The following is a 15,991-nucleotide window of genomic DNA, read 5'->3' on the forward strand; positions in this document are numbered from 1 at the left end:
CCCCCCCAAAAATAATAATAAAAAAAATCAATTATTCAACCACGTTATTTATTTATCCAGTTCATTTGTCTACTGGTGTGTTTTCATTTGCTCATTTTATTCTTAAGTTTTATCTCCCGGAATGTTATCTCCTCTGTATCTTGAGACCCTTACCAGAACAGTTCATACTAATCAAGACCATCCGGCCATATTTCAAAGAAGAGAATGTGATGTGACAAATTAGGTGAGTTGCAAGAACAGACCGCAACAGCCAATTATTCCAATATAAGGCAGACATAAAGCCAAATACGTATAGTTTAGTGGTTAGAAGCATAAGTATGGAAAGGGGTAGTCAGACAGAGAGGAAAAGAGAAAATTTCTTTGTAGCCCAACCAGACACTGTCTCAGAGGATTTGGTCTAACTAAGTAGTTTTAATTTAACTTAATCTAAATTTTTATACTTTTAATTCTGTCTGTATATTGCTACTATTTGCTGCCAGTTCTGTGTGCTTTTCCTTCTTTCTTGCGGAGGCAGCATCCATTTCCTCTTCCCATGGAACAGTCACTTCAGCCATAATGACCGTCCTAGTAGAGGTGGACCAGAGCACAATATCTGGCCATAGGGAGGTTGTGGTGATCTCTTCAGGGAACTTCAACAGGCGGTCGAGGTCAGCTCATGCGCCACTCACCTCCAGGTGACAGGAGGGACCACTCTCTCATACTGCTGCTCTGTGTCTCATTCCTTGCCTGACAAATGAGATCAGCCACTGTGATGTTACAAGGCTGGTCCTGTTTACTTCCAGCCTGTGTGTCTCCAGGATTACGGCTAGCTTCTGCAGGACACGATCGTGGTTCCATACATACCGGCCCTGCGTCAACAATGCCTTGCAGTGTGCAGCAAGCTTGGGTTCTGGGAGTCAGAGAGTTGGCAGGTCTCCTCTGAGCCATACCAGAGGTTCAGGTTCCAGAGACTGGGAAGGGTATCATAAGTGGCCCTGATAATGAATCTCAGCTTTGCTTGGGGCATCCTCCACATATCCATCCACGTTACGGCCCTGTTGATCATAGCTTCCCAGGTTGCCGTTGGTTCACAGCTCTGACTTTATAGCTCTCCTCTTTCATCTTCACAAGTTCAGAGATCACAAGATCTTTCCTTTCCTTCTTTGTGGCTTTGGACTACATCTTGTGTCCATCCAAAACCGGCCCTGCTTGGCTGGAGCACTCCAAAGATCTCCTGGTGTTTCAGTCAATTGATGGCCTGGTCTACTGTCTAGTGGTAGTCTGCAGCCCTCCCCGGATCAGCAGAGGGGGTGGAGCAGCAACCGGGATGGCTCAGAAGAGTGGGGCAATTGTCTGGGTACAATTGGGGAGAAAAAGGGGGGAAAAAAAACAAAAAAAAACTGATGTGATGATACCAAGAAACATTTAGAATCAATACCAAAATCAAATAGCCTGATGCTTTGTTCAGGAAAATTTTAAAGACATTGTCATTCCCAGATGTGATAGCTGCCATCTGGGATTTTTGTATGGTCAACATTTTGACTTCAGGGGGTCATTTCTGACTAAACACGCTATTAGCTGCTGGACTACAGCAGATACTTTATCAGCAGGATCATCACCATATTACTATTTTATTTTCCCTTTGCCTTGTCTCTGTGATCAATAAACAGAGGCCTGCCGAACAAAAATTGGGATTAATTGAGCCCTGTGATGGCCTGGCGGCCTGTCCAGGGTGTCTCCCTGCCTGCCACCCAATGACTGCCGGGGTAGGCTCCAGCATCCCCGCAACCCTGAGAGCAGGATAAGCGGTTTGGATAATGGGTGGATGGATGAGGTTTTAAAAACACTATCCGTGAAAAAGGCAGCACTACGTGTTTAAGTTCATCCTCATTACAGGGTATCTACGACCAAGGATAAATAAATTTGTAAAATTTGTAAGTAAATTTACAATTAAATGTAGCAGACACGACCTTCAACTACTGACAAGATCCCCAGCTTCCACATGGCATCACTGGTGGGCTGAACACTCTACTTTTCCATCTAGAAAATGTACCTTTTCTGCATAGATATACAGGCCAAATACAGACGGTCTCATGGTGCACGGCCAGAAGAAGCCCTAAACAACACAAGTATAAAGAGATATGTTATCGAGCAGTATACTCCAGTTGCAGGGAAGAAAAACTCGATATATTCTAATTATTTTTATAAAAATTCCGTCTAGGTCCACGTCAGAAAAATTAATTATTCACTACAATATCTTAATAAGCTTTATTTAACATCACAACACTGGCATAGTAAAACATATTTCTTAGCTCAATAATACAGTAAAAGACTGGGCTCACAGTGGCTGATGGATCATAACTACTTCCTGTTTGCAGAATCAGGAAAATATGTTGAGATTATGAAGTAAAATAAATATTCATTTGCAATGTTCAGAGCATTCAAACAAAATCACCACACCACATTATCATCAAAATCACCAACGCCATCAGACAAACTCAGATCAACAGGTTGTCTTGTACAAATACATGTTTGGAGAGTACATGCAATCTTAAGTAAAAGACATGTTGTGCTGTACAACAGAGAAGTTTACAGTGAGGAATATGAAGTGTTACAGGTGAAATATACAATAAATAGCCAAGTTTCACCTTCTGTACAGTACAACCCCATATGATACAAAACATATTGGACAACACACAGAAAATGAAAACTGATAAAGTCATGAACAGATCAGCATGTTTAGTTCACTGGAGCAGAGTGCAGCAGCTAGAGAGTTAAACATTCAGTGTAAATTACCATTAGGAATTAGACTGGGTCTACCTCTCAGCCCCACATAGTTCAGAACATCCTTCATTATCCACCTTCATCATTCCTCCCTGTCAGAGACGTGACACCGTGTTCCACAAACTCAGATCTGCTATCAGGACCTTTCATCAGTGAGAAAGGAAACTCAAATTCTAAACATGGTTTAAAGGTCTTTTGTCTTTTTCTTCTTTTCGGAGCAAGGCATCTATGATACAAATCACACCATGATGGTAAAATCAAACATCTGCCATGGTGACATGACAAGAACAAAATATGTAGTAGTTTAAAAAAAAATTGGCACAATTGTAACCAAACATGAATAATTATAAGCCTTAAATTCCATATGCAAACATGATTTCAATACTGTGTTATCTAACAATCACAAAGAAGAAGCGGAGTGTCGTCATCGTAAGCAGGATAGATACCATGGTAGATACCATGGTAGATAACACCTCCAACACTTCTGTGCTCATGTAGGACCGGAACCAAAATCCCCCACATTCTTATTGTTTAGACAAATGGGGGTGATTACGACACCTAATCTGTCTCATCTAGAGCAGCAGCAGTGTGGGACAGAGTCTGACTTGAGATGAGCTACGTATTTTATGCAGGTACAGCACATCATCTGACATATCATCATGCATGAATCTTTCAGATGAGGAAGAGCAGCATGGGAACCTGTGAGCCCACTGTTATGTTCCATAAACTTTTTTGTAACAACAGCTTTATGATCATACCCAAACAACTAATCATCCATTTACTAGACTGCCATAAAACAGGCAACACTAGCTAGCTAACACCAACATTAACTGACTGGAACTCCTGTCACTTGTTCCACCTATGACAATACATTGTTTTGGCCCCTGTAGGGAAGCCGTGGGTGGTGCATGTATTTCGAATGGCCCATTTATGACTTTGTCATTGGTAACTGCCCCTTACCCTTGACTTCATCCACAAACTGTAGCTGACTCAGTCATCCATTAAATTAATCCATACAGCATAAAATCATTTCTAAAAGCATTTCTTGGTGAAGAAGTATACTGTCAACAATGGTAGACAAAAATAAACTCAACCTTTAGCCACACTACACGACATTTTTCTCTACTTGCCTTGTTAAAAACAAAGTCCATGTGAGGGAAGCATATAATACAGTTACACATGAGGATTATAAAATAAAAGTACCAACAAAACGCATTTTCGGGTGTCTGGGTAGCGTAGCGGTGTATTCCGTTGCCTAATAACACAGTTCGAATCTCCATGTTACCTCCGGCGTGGCCGGGCACAATTGACAAAATTGTGTGATCGGCCAGTCAGACTAGCTTGGTCTAGTCAGAAAGGCACGGACTGAGGAAGCCTCTTGGATGAGAGGCAAAACGTCTTCACGGATATATACCAAGTCCAGTTGCACTTGATTCAACTCCTTTGGATTCTCAAACCAAGTTTTGCTTCAGACAGGTCTTCCACGTGATATCATTTTAATGATGACAACTAATCAGTGCCTGTATAGTAACACGGCTCATTTTATGAGTAAGGAATTTGATGTATATCTGTTCAATGAGAGGCATGCGTCTGGGAGCTCTGCTGTAGTCTGAATGATCATCACCTTGAGTGATTACACCGACCAGCTGTAAAAGTCATCCAGCCGGCCAGGCGTTGATGAACAAATCTCAATATTACTTAACATCTATAAAAAATGCATTATTTCCATAATGACAATGGAAAACTGGGAGATAATAAAAAATCAATGACATCATGTGAAATGGAAATTATGTGCTACATTTACAGAAGTTGCTCAACTATGTGTCTGTGCTGTGGCGCTCCCTGCAGGACAGCTCTGTAGTGAAGATAATACATGTACATTCCAGGTCATCTCTGTCTTCAAGCTCTCAGTTTCTCTGCTGCCATCAGACATCATCAAAGATTCTGCTGCGTGAGGAGGACATGGAAAGATACCTGCCCCCTGCATGCCTGCAGAGCACAGCACAACAAAAACAATTCACAACAAGAGAATGCAAAGGGATGTAGTACACAGACTGTCTAACAAACACAGAAGACAAACATCCTTACGTGCAAGAGTCTGCCCCAAGAGGGTCGTCTGAAAGAGCATCAGCATTGAAGTCTAATGGCTCCGCATCCTGGAGCAGCTCGATGCAGTCTTTCTCTGCTTGACTCCGGGAATATTTTGCCTCTGTTCATCAAACAACGTGAGTCAGTTTACTGTCATTTCTATACCAAACTCAAAGTCTGCAAGAACATACTCATGATTTTGGTTTGGACAACTTTAACAGATGAAATAAAATGAAAGTCAACACCTGTGTGTCTGCGAGCAGCTAGTAAGCAGACATCAGCATGTGTGAGAACGGCCCAACACAAACTAGTGTAGTGTAGATGACTGAAGACACTGGATATTATGGCAGTCTGTACTGGCAATGTTACCAGAAAACAATCGCATCGTCTGTAGTCCAAACTTCAATATTTGAACTGTGTGTTGTTAGGGTTGAATCTTGTTTTCAGACATGTAAAGAGGAAACATTTCTGTGTGTATTTGGGGACATCAGCTGTCCTCAGTTAACTGCAAGATATTATTAGAATGAACGAAGCAGTGGGCTGGCTTTGCAAGGCTACCTCTTCATACTCAACTGAATGTTGCACATTTGTTGTAGGACTTTCACTACAGACGGTGAGTTAGTCAAGTTGTTATTGTTGCTCACTAATCACCATGTGTCATTATTTCATGCACTGATCTTGCTTTAAGGCTTTTGGGGAGTCAAGAAAAAAGAAATGGTAACTGAGTTCCCTGCTTGCAAGGACCTCTGCACTCCCTCTAAGTTACTGACATCCTGTCAGTGAACCACATCTCACGGGAGGTAGGGCTGTGTTACAGTTTTGCAGTGGGTTCCATGTCAAAACTTAACATATTCGGATAATTTGCTGATTATTACTTTGAGTGGAGAAACTTGTAAAAGATGCAACACTCACTCTCACTTGAGAAGGTTTTATTATTCTAGAAGCAGCCGTCACGGATGAAACATCACAACGAGTTTCTCCACGGTCTGATGTTTTAACAGCAGAACAACCAAAACGGTCATTATGGCTGTCTGTGAATGTTCTTATTCAGCCAGGTCATGGTTATCCAAAGGAATTGAATCGAGTGCAACTGGACTTGGTATATATCCGTGAAGATGTTTCACCTCTCATCCAAGAGGCTTCCTCAGTTCGTGCCTACAGTTCGACTAGCTTGGTCTAGTCAGAAAGGCACGAACTGATGAAGCCTCTTGGATGAGAGGCGAAACGTCTTCACGGATATACTATACCAAATCCAGCTGCACTCGATTCAATTCCTTTGGATGGTCATTATGGCTGTTTTGGATTTTCAAAGTTTAATAACTTTGTGGAAAAAAAGATACAGACCTGCCACTCCCCGAATGCTCCTAGACCTGCATTAAAATATGTTTTACATCAATCGCACAAAAAAAAAGTTATGATCAGATCTACCTAAAACCACCATGAGCAGTCAAAATGGCTGCACGTAATTTGTGTGTGATGGTGTGCGTCACGTCTATTTATGACGTGTGTTGGTGTGCGTCATGTCAGTATGTATGAAGTGCGTTGGTCGCGTTGTACTGCCCTCCTGGCAGTTGGTTTAATGTGTTTGTTGCTTTAGCACCACCTTCTGGTTGAATGTGGTATTGCAGTAGTATGAACCGGAAACAGGAAGTAAGACCGCATTTTCAGTTGCAAGGAAGATCTCAGCAGATCAACATGATGTTTTATCATCTGTTGTAATCCTTTGATTTGGCCCATCGTAAGCATTGCTTGTAAGTAATGATTTGTTTGCATGGTTATCTTTCAGTATTGAAGAATATTTGTCATTGATGGGATATTTTTATGTTTGTATTAAATTAAGGCTGTATACTGGCCGACAGGTGCTTATACTATATGACATGTTTAGTACATCATGCCTCAGTAGCATATAGTTTAAACTGAATATATTTTTAGTACAGTTTGTGTAATTCTGGCTTCATATGTAGTGCTTTAGCAAGCATCTGTCTATACATTTACTATTTCTTTATAAGTAACTCAATGTATATTTCTGTTGTTTCAATTTTACTCCTTTGCTATATCAACATGCTCAACAAGAGTCTGCATTAAATCTGGAGCTAGAAAGCTAAGTCCTGACTCTTGTGTTGCTTATTGAGGGAGTTTGGTTGGCTGTCTAATTTTGGTTAGAAAACACCATTAGGAGGACAGTACAGTAAAAAAGCAAGTGACCAGCTGGTGCAACGTCAATCACTACAACAGATCAAACACAGCATGTAAAACTGCATCATGGACCCAGCCGAAGAGAACGATAGAACCTCTCAAGTCAGCAAAAGCAGCAGCTGCACACCTGCATCGTCAGCCAGTGCAGCAGCAAGGGCCCGTGCAAGGGCAGAGGCAACGCGTGTATGTGCATCATTCGCAGAGAGAGAAGCTCAACTGAAATTGCAGCAGGCTGAGAGAGAAGCTAAGTTGACATTGGCGCAGGCTGAGAGAGGCCAAATTAAAACACGAGTTGGCTGAAAGAGAGGCGAGACAGAAAACAGAGGATGCACAGGCGCTTCTGGAGGTGAGACTGGATGCTGAATTGGGAGCTTTGGCTCTCCAGAGAGGCAGCTGCTGCCGGGGCACAGGCAGAGGTCTTAGAGGACGCTGAAGAGCAGGTTAAAGTACCTCGCCACAAAGGCAGTCAGATGTCTTTATTTAGAGAGAGAGATTGAAGATCGCACGAGTACATACAGTGCATCCGGAAAGTATTCACACCCCTTCACTTTCCCCACATTTTGTTATGCTACAGCCTTATTCCAAAATGGATTAAATTCCTTTTTTTCTCTTCAATCTACACACAATACCCCATAATGACAAAGTAAAAAAGGTTTTGTAGAAATTTTTGCAAATTTATTAAAAATAAAAAACTGAAATATTGCATGTACATAAGTATTCACACCCTTTGCTATGACACTCAGAATTGAGCTCAGGTTCGTCCTGTTTCCACTGATCATCCTTGAGATGTTTCTACATCTTGATTGGAGTCCACCTGTAGTAAATTCAATTGATCGGACATGATTTGGAAAGGCACACATCTGTCTATATAAGGTCCCACTGTTGACAGTGCATGTCAGAGCAGAAACCAAGCCATGAAGTCAAAGGAATTGTCTGTGGACCTCCGAGACAGGATTGTATCGAGGCACAGATCTGGGGAAGGTACAAAAAAATTTCTACAGCTTTAAAGGTCCCAAAGAGCACAGTGGTCTCCATCATTCGTAAATGGAAGAAGTTTGGATCCACCAGGACTCTTCCTAGAGCTGGCCGCCCAGCCAAACTGAGCAATCGGGGGAGAAGGGACTTGGTCAGGGAGGTGACCAAGAACCCGATGGTCACTCTGATAGAGCTCCAGCGTTCCTCTGTGGAGATGGGAGAACCTTCCAGAAGAACAACCATCTCTACAGCACTCCACCAATCAGGCCTTTATGGTAGAGTGGCCAGACGGAAGCCTCTGCTCAGTAAAAGGCACATGACAGCCCGCTTGGAGTTTGCCAGAAAGCCCCTAAAGGACTCTCAGACCATGAGAAACAAGATTCTCTGGTCTGATGAAACCAAGATTGAACTCTTTGGCCTGAATGCCAAACTGGCATTGGAGGAAACCAGGCAACTCTCATCATATTGCTAATACCATCCCTACAGTGAAGCATGGTGGTGGCAGCATCATGCTGTGGGGATGTTTTTCAGCGGCAGGAACTGGGAGACTAGTCAGGATCGAGGGAAAGATGAATGGAGCAAAGTACAGAGAGATCCGTGATGAAAACCTGCTCCAGAGCGCTCAGGACCTCAGGCTGGGGTGAAGGTTTACCTTTCAACACGACAATGACCCTAAGCACACAGCCAAGACAACGAAGGAGTGGCTTCAGGACAAGTCTGTGAACGTCCTTGAGTGGCCCAGCCAGAGCCCAGACTTGAACCCCATTGAACATCTCTGGAAAGACCTGAAAATAGCTGTGCAGCGACGTTCCCCATCTAACCTTACAGAGCTCGATAGGATCTGCAGAGAAGAATTGGAGAAATACCCCAAATATAGGTGTGCCAAGCTTGTAGCTTAATACCCAAGAAGACTTGAGGCTGTAATCGCTGCCAAGGGTGCCTCAACCAAGTACTGAGTAAAGGGTGTGAATACTTATGTACATGCAATATTTCAGTTTTTTATTTTTAATAAATTTCTTCAAAACCTTTTTCGCTTTGTCATTATGGGGTGTTGTGTGTAGATTGATGAGAAAAAAAAAGGAATTTAATCCATTTTGGAATAAGGCTGTAACATAACAACATGTGGGGAAAGTGAAGGGGTGTGAATACTTTCCGGATGCACTGTATGTAAAACAACAGAATGAGTTACATATAACCTCGTGCCATGATGTTCCTGCACCTTCACCCATCCAACTTAACGACAACCTAGTCACCAGGGAACTGCATATGGGCCCTCAACCCAGAAGTCCGACAAATTTGAGCACCACCCAACTTTCGACTTGCCACCCTCCAAAACACTTTCTCACACCAACAAGACGTATCGGGATGAAGACAGGCCATACACTAAGCCACTTATTCAAAATATGAACCCTTCAGCTCAACCCTATACTCCTCATTACCACACCACATCAGCTGACCCAGTTAAGACCCCTGCGATGACAGACTTCGTTAAGTACTTGGCGGGCCGGGAGCTAGTGACTACAGGGCTAACCAGTTTGATGACCAACCTGAGAGCTTTAGGGCATGGCAGTCTTCCTTCCTCAATACCATCAGAGGTCTCGACCTTTCCGCTAGTGAGGAATTGGACCTCTTGACCAAGTGGCTAGGTAAGGAATCATCCCACCATGTCAGGAGAAATCGTCAGATGCATGTCAATAATCCTGAGGCAGTACTGAGGAAAGCATGGGATTGACTGGGTTAGTGTTATGCTTCACCCGAGGTAATTGAAAATGCTCTTTTCAAGAAACTGGATATGTTTCCTAAGATCTCCAGTAAGGACCATATTAAACTCACGGAGCTTGGAGACCTCCTTATGGAGTTTCAGTTTGCAAAGGAGGATGGATACCTACCCGGGTTGGCCTTCCTGGACACCGCTCATGGCATCAGTCCCATAGTAGAGAAACTTCCACACGCTCTACAGGAGAAATGGGGTCTACCACCCTCAAAAACCTGACCAAATCAGGGTGGTGTTCGATTCCAGTGCGCAGGAAGGTGGCGTCTCCCTCAAAAATGTGCTGCTGATGGGCCCTGACCTCAATAACAGCCTGTTGGGAGTCCTTATCCATTTCAGAAAGGAGCAAGGGGCAATCATGGCAGGCATCCACTGCTTTCTTGTCAGAGAGGACCACCGCAACTTCCTGCGGTTCTTATGGTTCAGGGATAATGATCCGACGAAAGACATAATCGAGTACCAGATGAAGGTCCATGTTTTTGGCAATAGCCCTTCGCCTTCCATTGCCATCCATGGGCTTAGGCTTGCCACCAAAGAGGGTGAACATGAACATGGTACAGACACACGACAGTTCATAGAAAGACACTTCTATGTGGATGACGGGCTTGTGTCCCTGCCCACTGACACAGAGGCTATCAGCCTTCTCCAGAGGACCCAAGCATCTCTCGCTGAGTCAAACCTCCGTCTCCACAAGATCGTTTTCAACAGCCCAGCTGTGATGAAGGCTTTCTCACCAGAGGATCATGCTCAAGGCATAAAGGATTTTGACCTCAGTGGAGAGACCACGCCTATACAGCGGAGTCTTGGGTTGTGCCAAGAGATAGTCAATGACTCATTCACCTTCGGAGTGTCAGTGGGCGACAAGCCGTTCACACAGCGCGGGGTCCTGTCCACCGTAAACAGTGTCTTCGATCCTCTATGTCTGGCTTCTCCAGTCACTGTACAAGGAAGAGCTCTACTGCGGGAACTCACCAGTGACACATCTGATTGGGATGCTCCACTCCCGGAGGAGAAACGGAGTGAATGGGCAGTCTGGCAAGATTCACTCCAGGAGCTGAAGCGGCTGCATATCCCACGCACCTACACACAGGATTCCCTCTCCAAGGCAAAACACACGGAACTGCGTGTGTTTTCCGATGCCTCCACCAAGGCTATTGGCGCGGTGGCTTACCTGAGGGCCATCGACAAAGATGGAAACAGCAATGTCGGCTTCATCCAAGGGAAAGCCAAGCTAGCTCCTCAGTCAGAGCCAACCATCCCTAGGCTCGAACTTTGTGCTGCAGTCCTAGCTGTAGAAATGGCAGAGCTCATCCTTGATGAGATCGACCTCAAGATGGCTGCTGTGAAAGCAAGGTAGTGCTCGGGTACATACATAATGAGGTAAAGCGCTTCTATGTGTATGTACACAATAGGGGCCAGCGGATACATCAGTCAACCAAGCCAGATCAATGGTTCTACGTACCAACAGAGCACAATCCACCTGATCATGCATCCAGGGCTGTCCCCGCATCCCACCTTGCAAAAACAACATGGCTCAGCGGACTGGCTTTCCTTCATAGACCATATGAGGGCCTGCAAGAGAAACCTAAGTCCTTTGAACTCATCAGTTCTGAACTTGATGTCGAAGGGCGGCCTGAGGTGTCATGCTTCCGCACAGCAGTTCAAAGGAAAAACCTCACCACAGACTGGTTCACGCTGTACACCTGCCGGAAGCTCCGTGGCAAGATGGAGGTGCAAACCATGGCAGACTTGCCACCTGAACGCCTCAGCACATCTCCCCCATTCACCAACGTGGGACTGGATGTCTTTGGGCCTTGGAAAGTCACCGCAAGGCGCACAAGAAGTGGGCACGTAGAGAACAAGCGTTGGGCAATACTGTTTACCTGCATGAGCACTAGAGCAGTGTATATCGAGGTAATCGAGTCCATGGACACCTCCAGTTTCATCAACGCTCTGAGGCAGTTCTTTGCAATCCGTGGACCTGCAAAGCAACTGAGGTCTGATCATGGGACGAATTTTGTTGGCGCTAGCAACGATCTTGGACTGACCAAGCAGCAACAAGGATCCAGTATCCAGAGATACCTGAGTGAGCAGGGCTGCTCCTGGGAGTTTAACCCCCCTCATTATTTGCACATGGGAGGCTCCGGGGAGCGAATGATTGGAGTAGCTTGTAGAATACTTGACTCCATGCTGCTAAAAAAACATATTAGCCTCTCCCATGAAGTCCTGTACACACTCATGTCCGAAGTTTCTGCTACAATCAATGCCAGACCCCTAGTTCCAGTCTCTTCCGATCCAGATGCACCCTTCAGCCTAACATCTGTAATGTTGCTTATGCAAAAGGTCTGTGCTCCCCCTCCACCTGGAGATTTCTTAGATACGGAACTCCACTGAAGCCAATGGACGCAGGTGCAAGCTCTTGCCAGCACGCTCTGGACCCGATGGAGACACGAGTATCCCCTGACACTGCAGAGTCACGACAAGTGGGTCGAGGATCACTGCAACCTATGGGAAGGTGATGTGGTGCTGCTGAAGGACAGCCAAGCTGCAAGGAACGTGTGGCCGATGGCACTGGTAACGTCCACCTCGATGTAACTCGATGTATATTTCTGTTGTCTGTTTTACTCCTTTGCTATATCAACATGCTCATCAAGAGTCTGCATTAAATCTGGAGCTAGAAAGCTAAGTCCTGACTCTCGTGTTGCTTATTGAGGGAGTTTGGCTGGCTGTCTAATTTTGGTTAGAAAACACCAGTAGGAGGGCAGTACATGCGTCATGTCAGTATTTATGACGTGCGTTGGTGGTGTCATGTCAGTATTTATGACGTGTGTTGGTTGCGTCATGTCAGTATTTATGACGTGTGTTGTGGCATGATGTGTGTTGTTGGCGTCACATCAGTATTTATGACGTGTGTTGGTGGCGTCATGTCAGTATTTAGTGTTGGTGGCGCCATGTCAGTATTTATGACGTGTGTTGTTGGCGTCACGTCAGTATTTATGACGTGTGTTGGTGGCGACATGTCAGTATTTAGTGTTGGTGGCGCCATGTCAGTATTTATGACGTGTGTTGTTGGCGTCACGTCAGTATTTATGACGTGTGTTTGGTGGCGTCACGTCAGTATTTATGACGTGTGTTGGTGTGTGTCATGTCAGTATTTATGACGTGTGTCGGTGGCGTCAGGTCAGTATTTATGACGTGTGTCGGTGGCATCATGTCAGTATTTATGACGTGTGTCGCTAGCGTCATGTCAGTATTTATGACGTGTGTTGGTGGCGTCATGTCAGTATTTACGACGTGTGTCGCTAGCGTTATGTCAGTATTTATGACGTGTGTTGGTGGCGTCATGTCAGTATTCATGACATGTGTTGGTGTGTGTCATGTCAGTATTTATGACGTGTGTCGGTGGCATCAGGTCAGTATTTATGATGTGTGTCGCTAGCGTCATGTCAGTATTTATGATGTGTGTCGGTGGCGTCATGTCAGTATTTATGACGCATGTTGTCACATCATTTCCTTTGTGAAGTTCGTTGCTCTGTCCTAGAAACACACTAGCATCCTCCAGTGAGTCATATAAAACAATGGAGCATCATTCTAAACAATGGAGCTGTTGTGGTTACACTGCCCCGAGCTGCCTCCCCGGCATGTTCAAGCCACTCCCCCAGCTCGGACGTGCCGGAAACATCCTAGCGCTCAGCTCACGCTCTGACGAGACGAGCGCTGTGCTGCACCAGGTGTTTGCCATCATCCATCAGGCACACCTGCGGCAATCAGGCAGCCATCTACAAGAAGCCTCCCAGAATGCCTGTCTGTGCTTCGACGTACTGAACCCTGCGGTAAAGCTGTGACAAGCCCTCTTGCTATTCCGTTTATTCCCAGTGTCTATATTTGTGTCTCTCTTTTTCCTCCCAGGACTCTCCCTCCGCGACTTCCACGGCTCCCCGCGTCTCCCTCGCTACTTGCCCCCAGCGACCTTCACATTTCCCCCGGACCTCTCCAGCGAGCTCCCTCCGTGTCTCTCTACCTATTCGGATTTGACTTCCTGGATCTCGGACCCGGACTTCCTCGGACAACCCCTCGCTCTACAGATTCGGAACTTGGTAGCCAGGCGCACATCGTCTCAACAACGCCCACCTGAGACTCATCTGTTATTATCCCCTGTGGCAGTGTTGCTTGTTTGTCTTCCCTGCATTAAATCGCCCTTCGGGTTATCCCGGTGCTCTGTTGTCTGTCTGTCCTTTAGGGTTTCGCTACACTGGCCTCTGGTCTTCATTCGAGATTTGTAACGGGAGCGTCATTATAAAACAATGGAGCATCATTATAAAACAATGGAGCGCCATTATAAAACAATGGAGCACCATTATAAAACAATGCATCGCCATTATAAAACAATGGAGCGCCATTATAAAACAATGGAGCGCCATTATAAAACAATGGAGCGTCATTATAAAACAACTGAGCAACATTATAAAACAATGGAGCGCCATTATAAAACAATGGAGCGTCATTATAAAACAACTGAGCACCATTATAAAACAATGGAGCGCCGTTATAAAACAATGGAGCGTCATTATAAAACAACTGAGCACGATTATAAAACAATGGAGCGTCATTATAAAACAATGGAGCACCATTATAAAACAATGGAACGCCATTATAAAACAATGGAGCGTCATTATAAAACAATGGAGCGCCATTATAAAACAATGGAGCAACATTATAAAATGATGGAGCACCATTATACAACAATGGAGCGTCACTATAAAACAATGGAGCACCATTATAAAACAATGGAGCACCAATATAAAACAATGGAGCACCATTATAAAACAACGGAGCGTCATTATAAAACAATGGAGCACCATTATAAAACAATGGAGCACCATTATAAAACAATGGAGCGTCATTATAAAACAATGGAGCACCATTATAAAACAATGCTGTTTGGCAATGCAAATAAAATCCTGTGCAGTGTTCTTACCTCAACCCTTGTTTTTGATTTGTTGGTTATGTCAGTGTGACTAGGAGCCGTTCAGCTGAATTGTTTACGTGGTTTGACTATTTGTTTGCCCCACTGAGTGGACCTCCCTCCCCACATGGGCTTGGCCATGTGCAAAACAAAATCTATAATTCAGTTCAATTTCAGTCATTCACTGAAGACAAAAATATCAAATGTTAACTCACGTCTGTTAGTACTAGGGTTCACATTATCAGAATAGCTGGTCCCCTTCATTTCAGCATGAGCATTCCTGTTCTTGGCAAGGTAATCCTCCCTTGGGTTGCCATAGCGCTCCTTCCACTCCTACAACATAGACAGAAGCCTGGCATGTCCTTCCATTACATTTCTTTATATTTATAGGAATTCTGCATTTTACAAATCACAGAATCAACATATGAAATAAATCCAGTGTGAAATAAGTTCAGTGTCCTTGTGCTCCTTGAAAAGAGTTCTACTGCTGATAAACCTCTAATTCACAACCTCAAGGAAAATGTAAAATGCCGAACACCAAAAGCAGTTTTTATTTTTGCATAAAATACATAAAATACTGAAATTCTTTCACATTAATCATGTGTTAGAAAATAAAAGTTCTTGTAATACTCACCCTCCGTCTGTTCTCTCCATCCTCAATTCTTTGTCGTTTTCTTTTCTCTGTTAGAAACATAAGATTCTCTTTTAGTGCAAATGTGCAGTTATTTTACCCAGTAGACAGGCTAAATATTATTTTCCTCGTTGCAGGATTTGTAACTTACCTGCTTTCTAGAGAACTAACCTCGGCGAATTAGCTCCTTGCCTTCATCAATCAGGTCAGAGGTCATTTCACTGTCACCCATAAACTGCTGGAAGCCCAGAAGATTCAGACAGCGAGTCCCCAAGCTAAGGAAAGAGTTCAGCATCACCTAGTTATTTATCATGTTTTCTCATTCCCACCAACACGGTTGTCCAGGGGAAACAATTTAATAATCTTTCCATTAAAGCACATTAAAAGTTGTATATATTAGAAAACAGGGGTTTCCTTGGATTGGCATTGATTAAACAGCATAAATGATATAATTTCCGGTTCCGATCACCAGCTGCGGTTTGTTTGTTCGTGGCTCTGCTTACTTTTTAACTTTTTATAACTTCTAATAACTCCTCGAGACTGCTGGATTATCTTAATTGATTTTATGGTTTGTCTGCACTATTTTATGGATTTTTTCCCG

At 44.1% G+C, this 15,991-nt stretch overlaps 1 protein-coding gene across 3 annotated transcripts in view; it reads right to left on the reverse strand.

Annotated features, from left to right (window-relative positions):
- Positions 1-2,233: 2,233 nt before the first annotated feature.
- The window catches only part of lmbrd2b (LMBR1 domain containing 2b), a 28,490-nt gene continuing 14,732 nt past the window's right edge, over positions 2,234-15,991 (reverse strand). For 2 of the 3 annotated variants that reach the window (XM_056290573.1, XM_056290574.1), the window contains 5 exons: positions 15,562-15,665; positions 15,394-15,440; positions 14,975-15,092; positions 4,852-4,972; positions 2,234-4,752 (listed from right to left, as the gene is read on the reverse strand). In XM_056290573.1, coding sequence (XP_056146548.1) covers positions 4,689-4,752; positions 4,852-4,972; positions 14,975-15,092; positions 15,394-15,440; positions 15,562-15,665 — 454 coding nt within the window. In that variant the 3' untranslated portion in view covers positions 2,234-4,688. Of the gene's footprint in view, positions 4,753-4,851; positions 4,973-14,974; positions 15,093-15,393; positions 15,441-15,541; positions 15,666-15,991 lie in introns of those variants that run through there. The other variant, XR_008811088.1, reaches the window with a different exon arrangement.

This window comes from Lampris incognitus, chromosome 12 (assembly GCF_029633865.1).
Source record: "Lampris incognitus isolate fLamInc1 chromosome 12, fLamInc1.hap2, whole genome shotgun sequence".
NCBI classification, from domain to species: domain Eukaryota; kingdom Metazoa; phylum Chordata; class Actinopteri; order Lampriformes; family Lampridae; genus Lampris; species Lampris incognitus.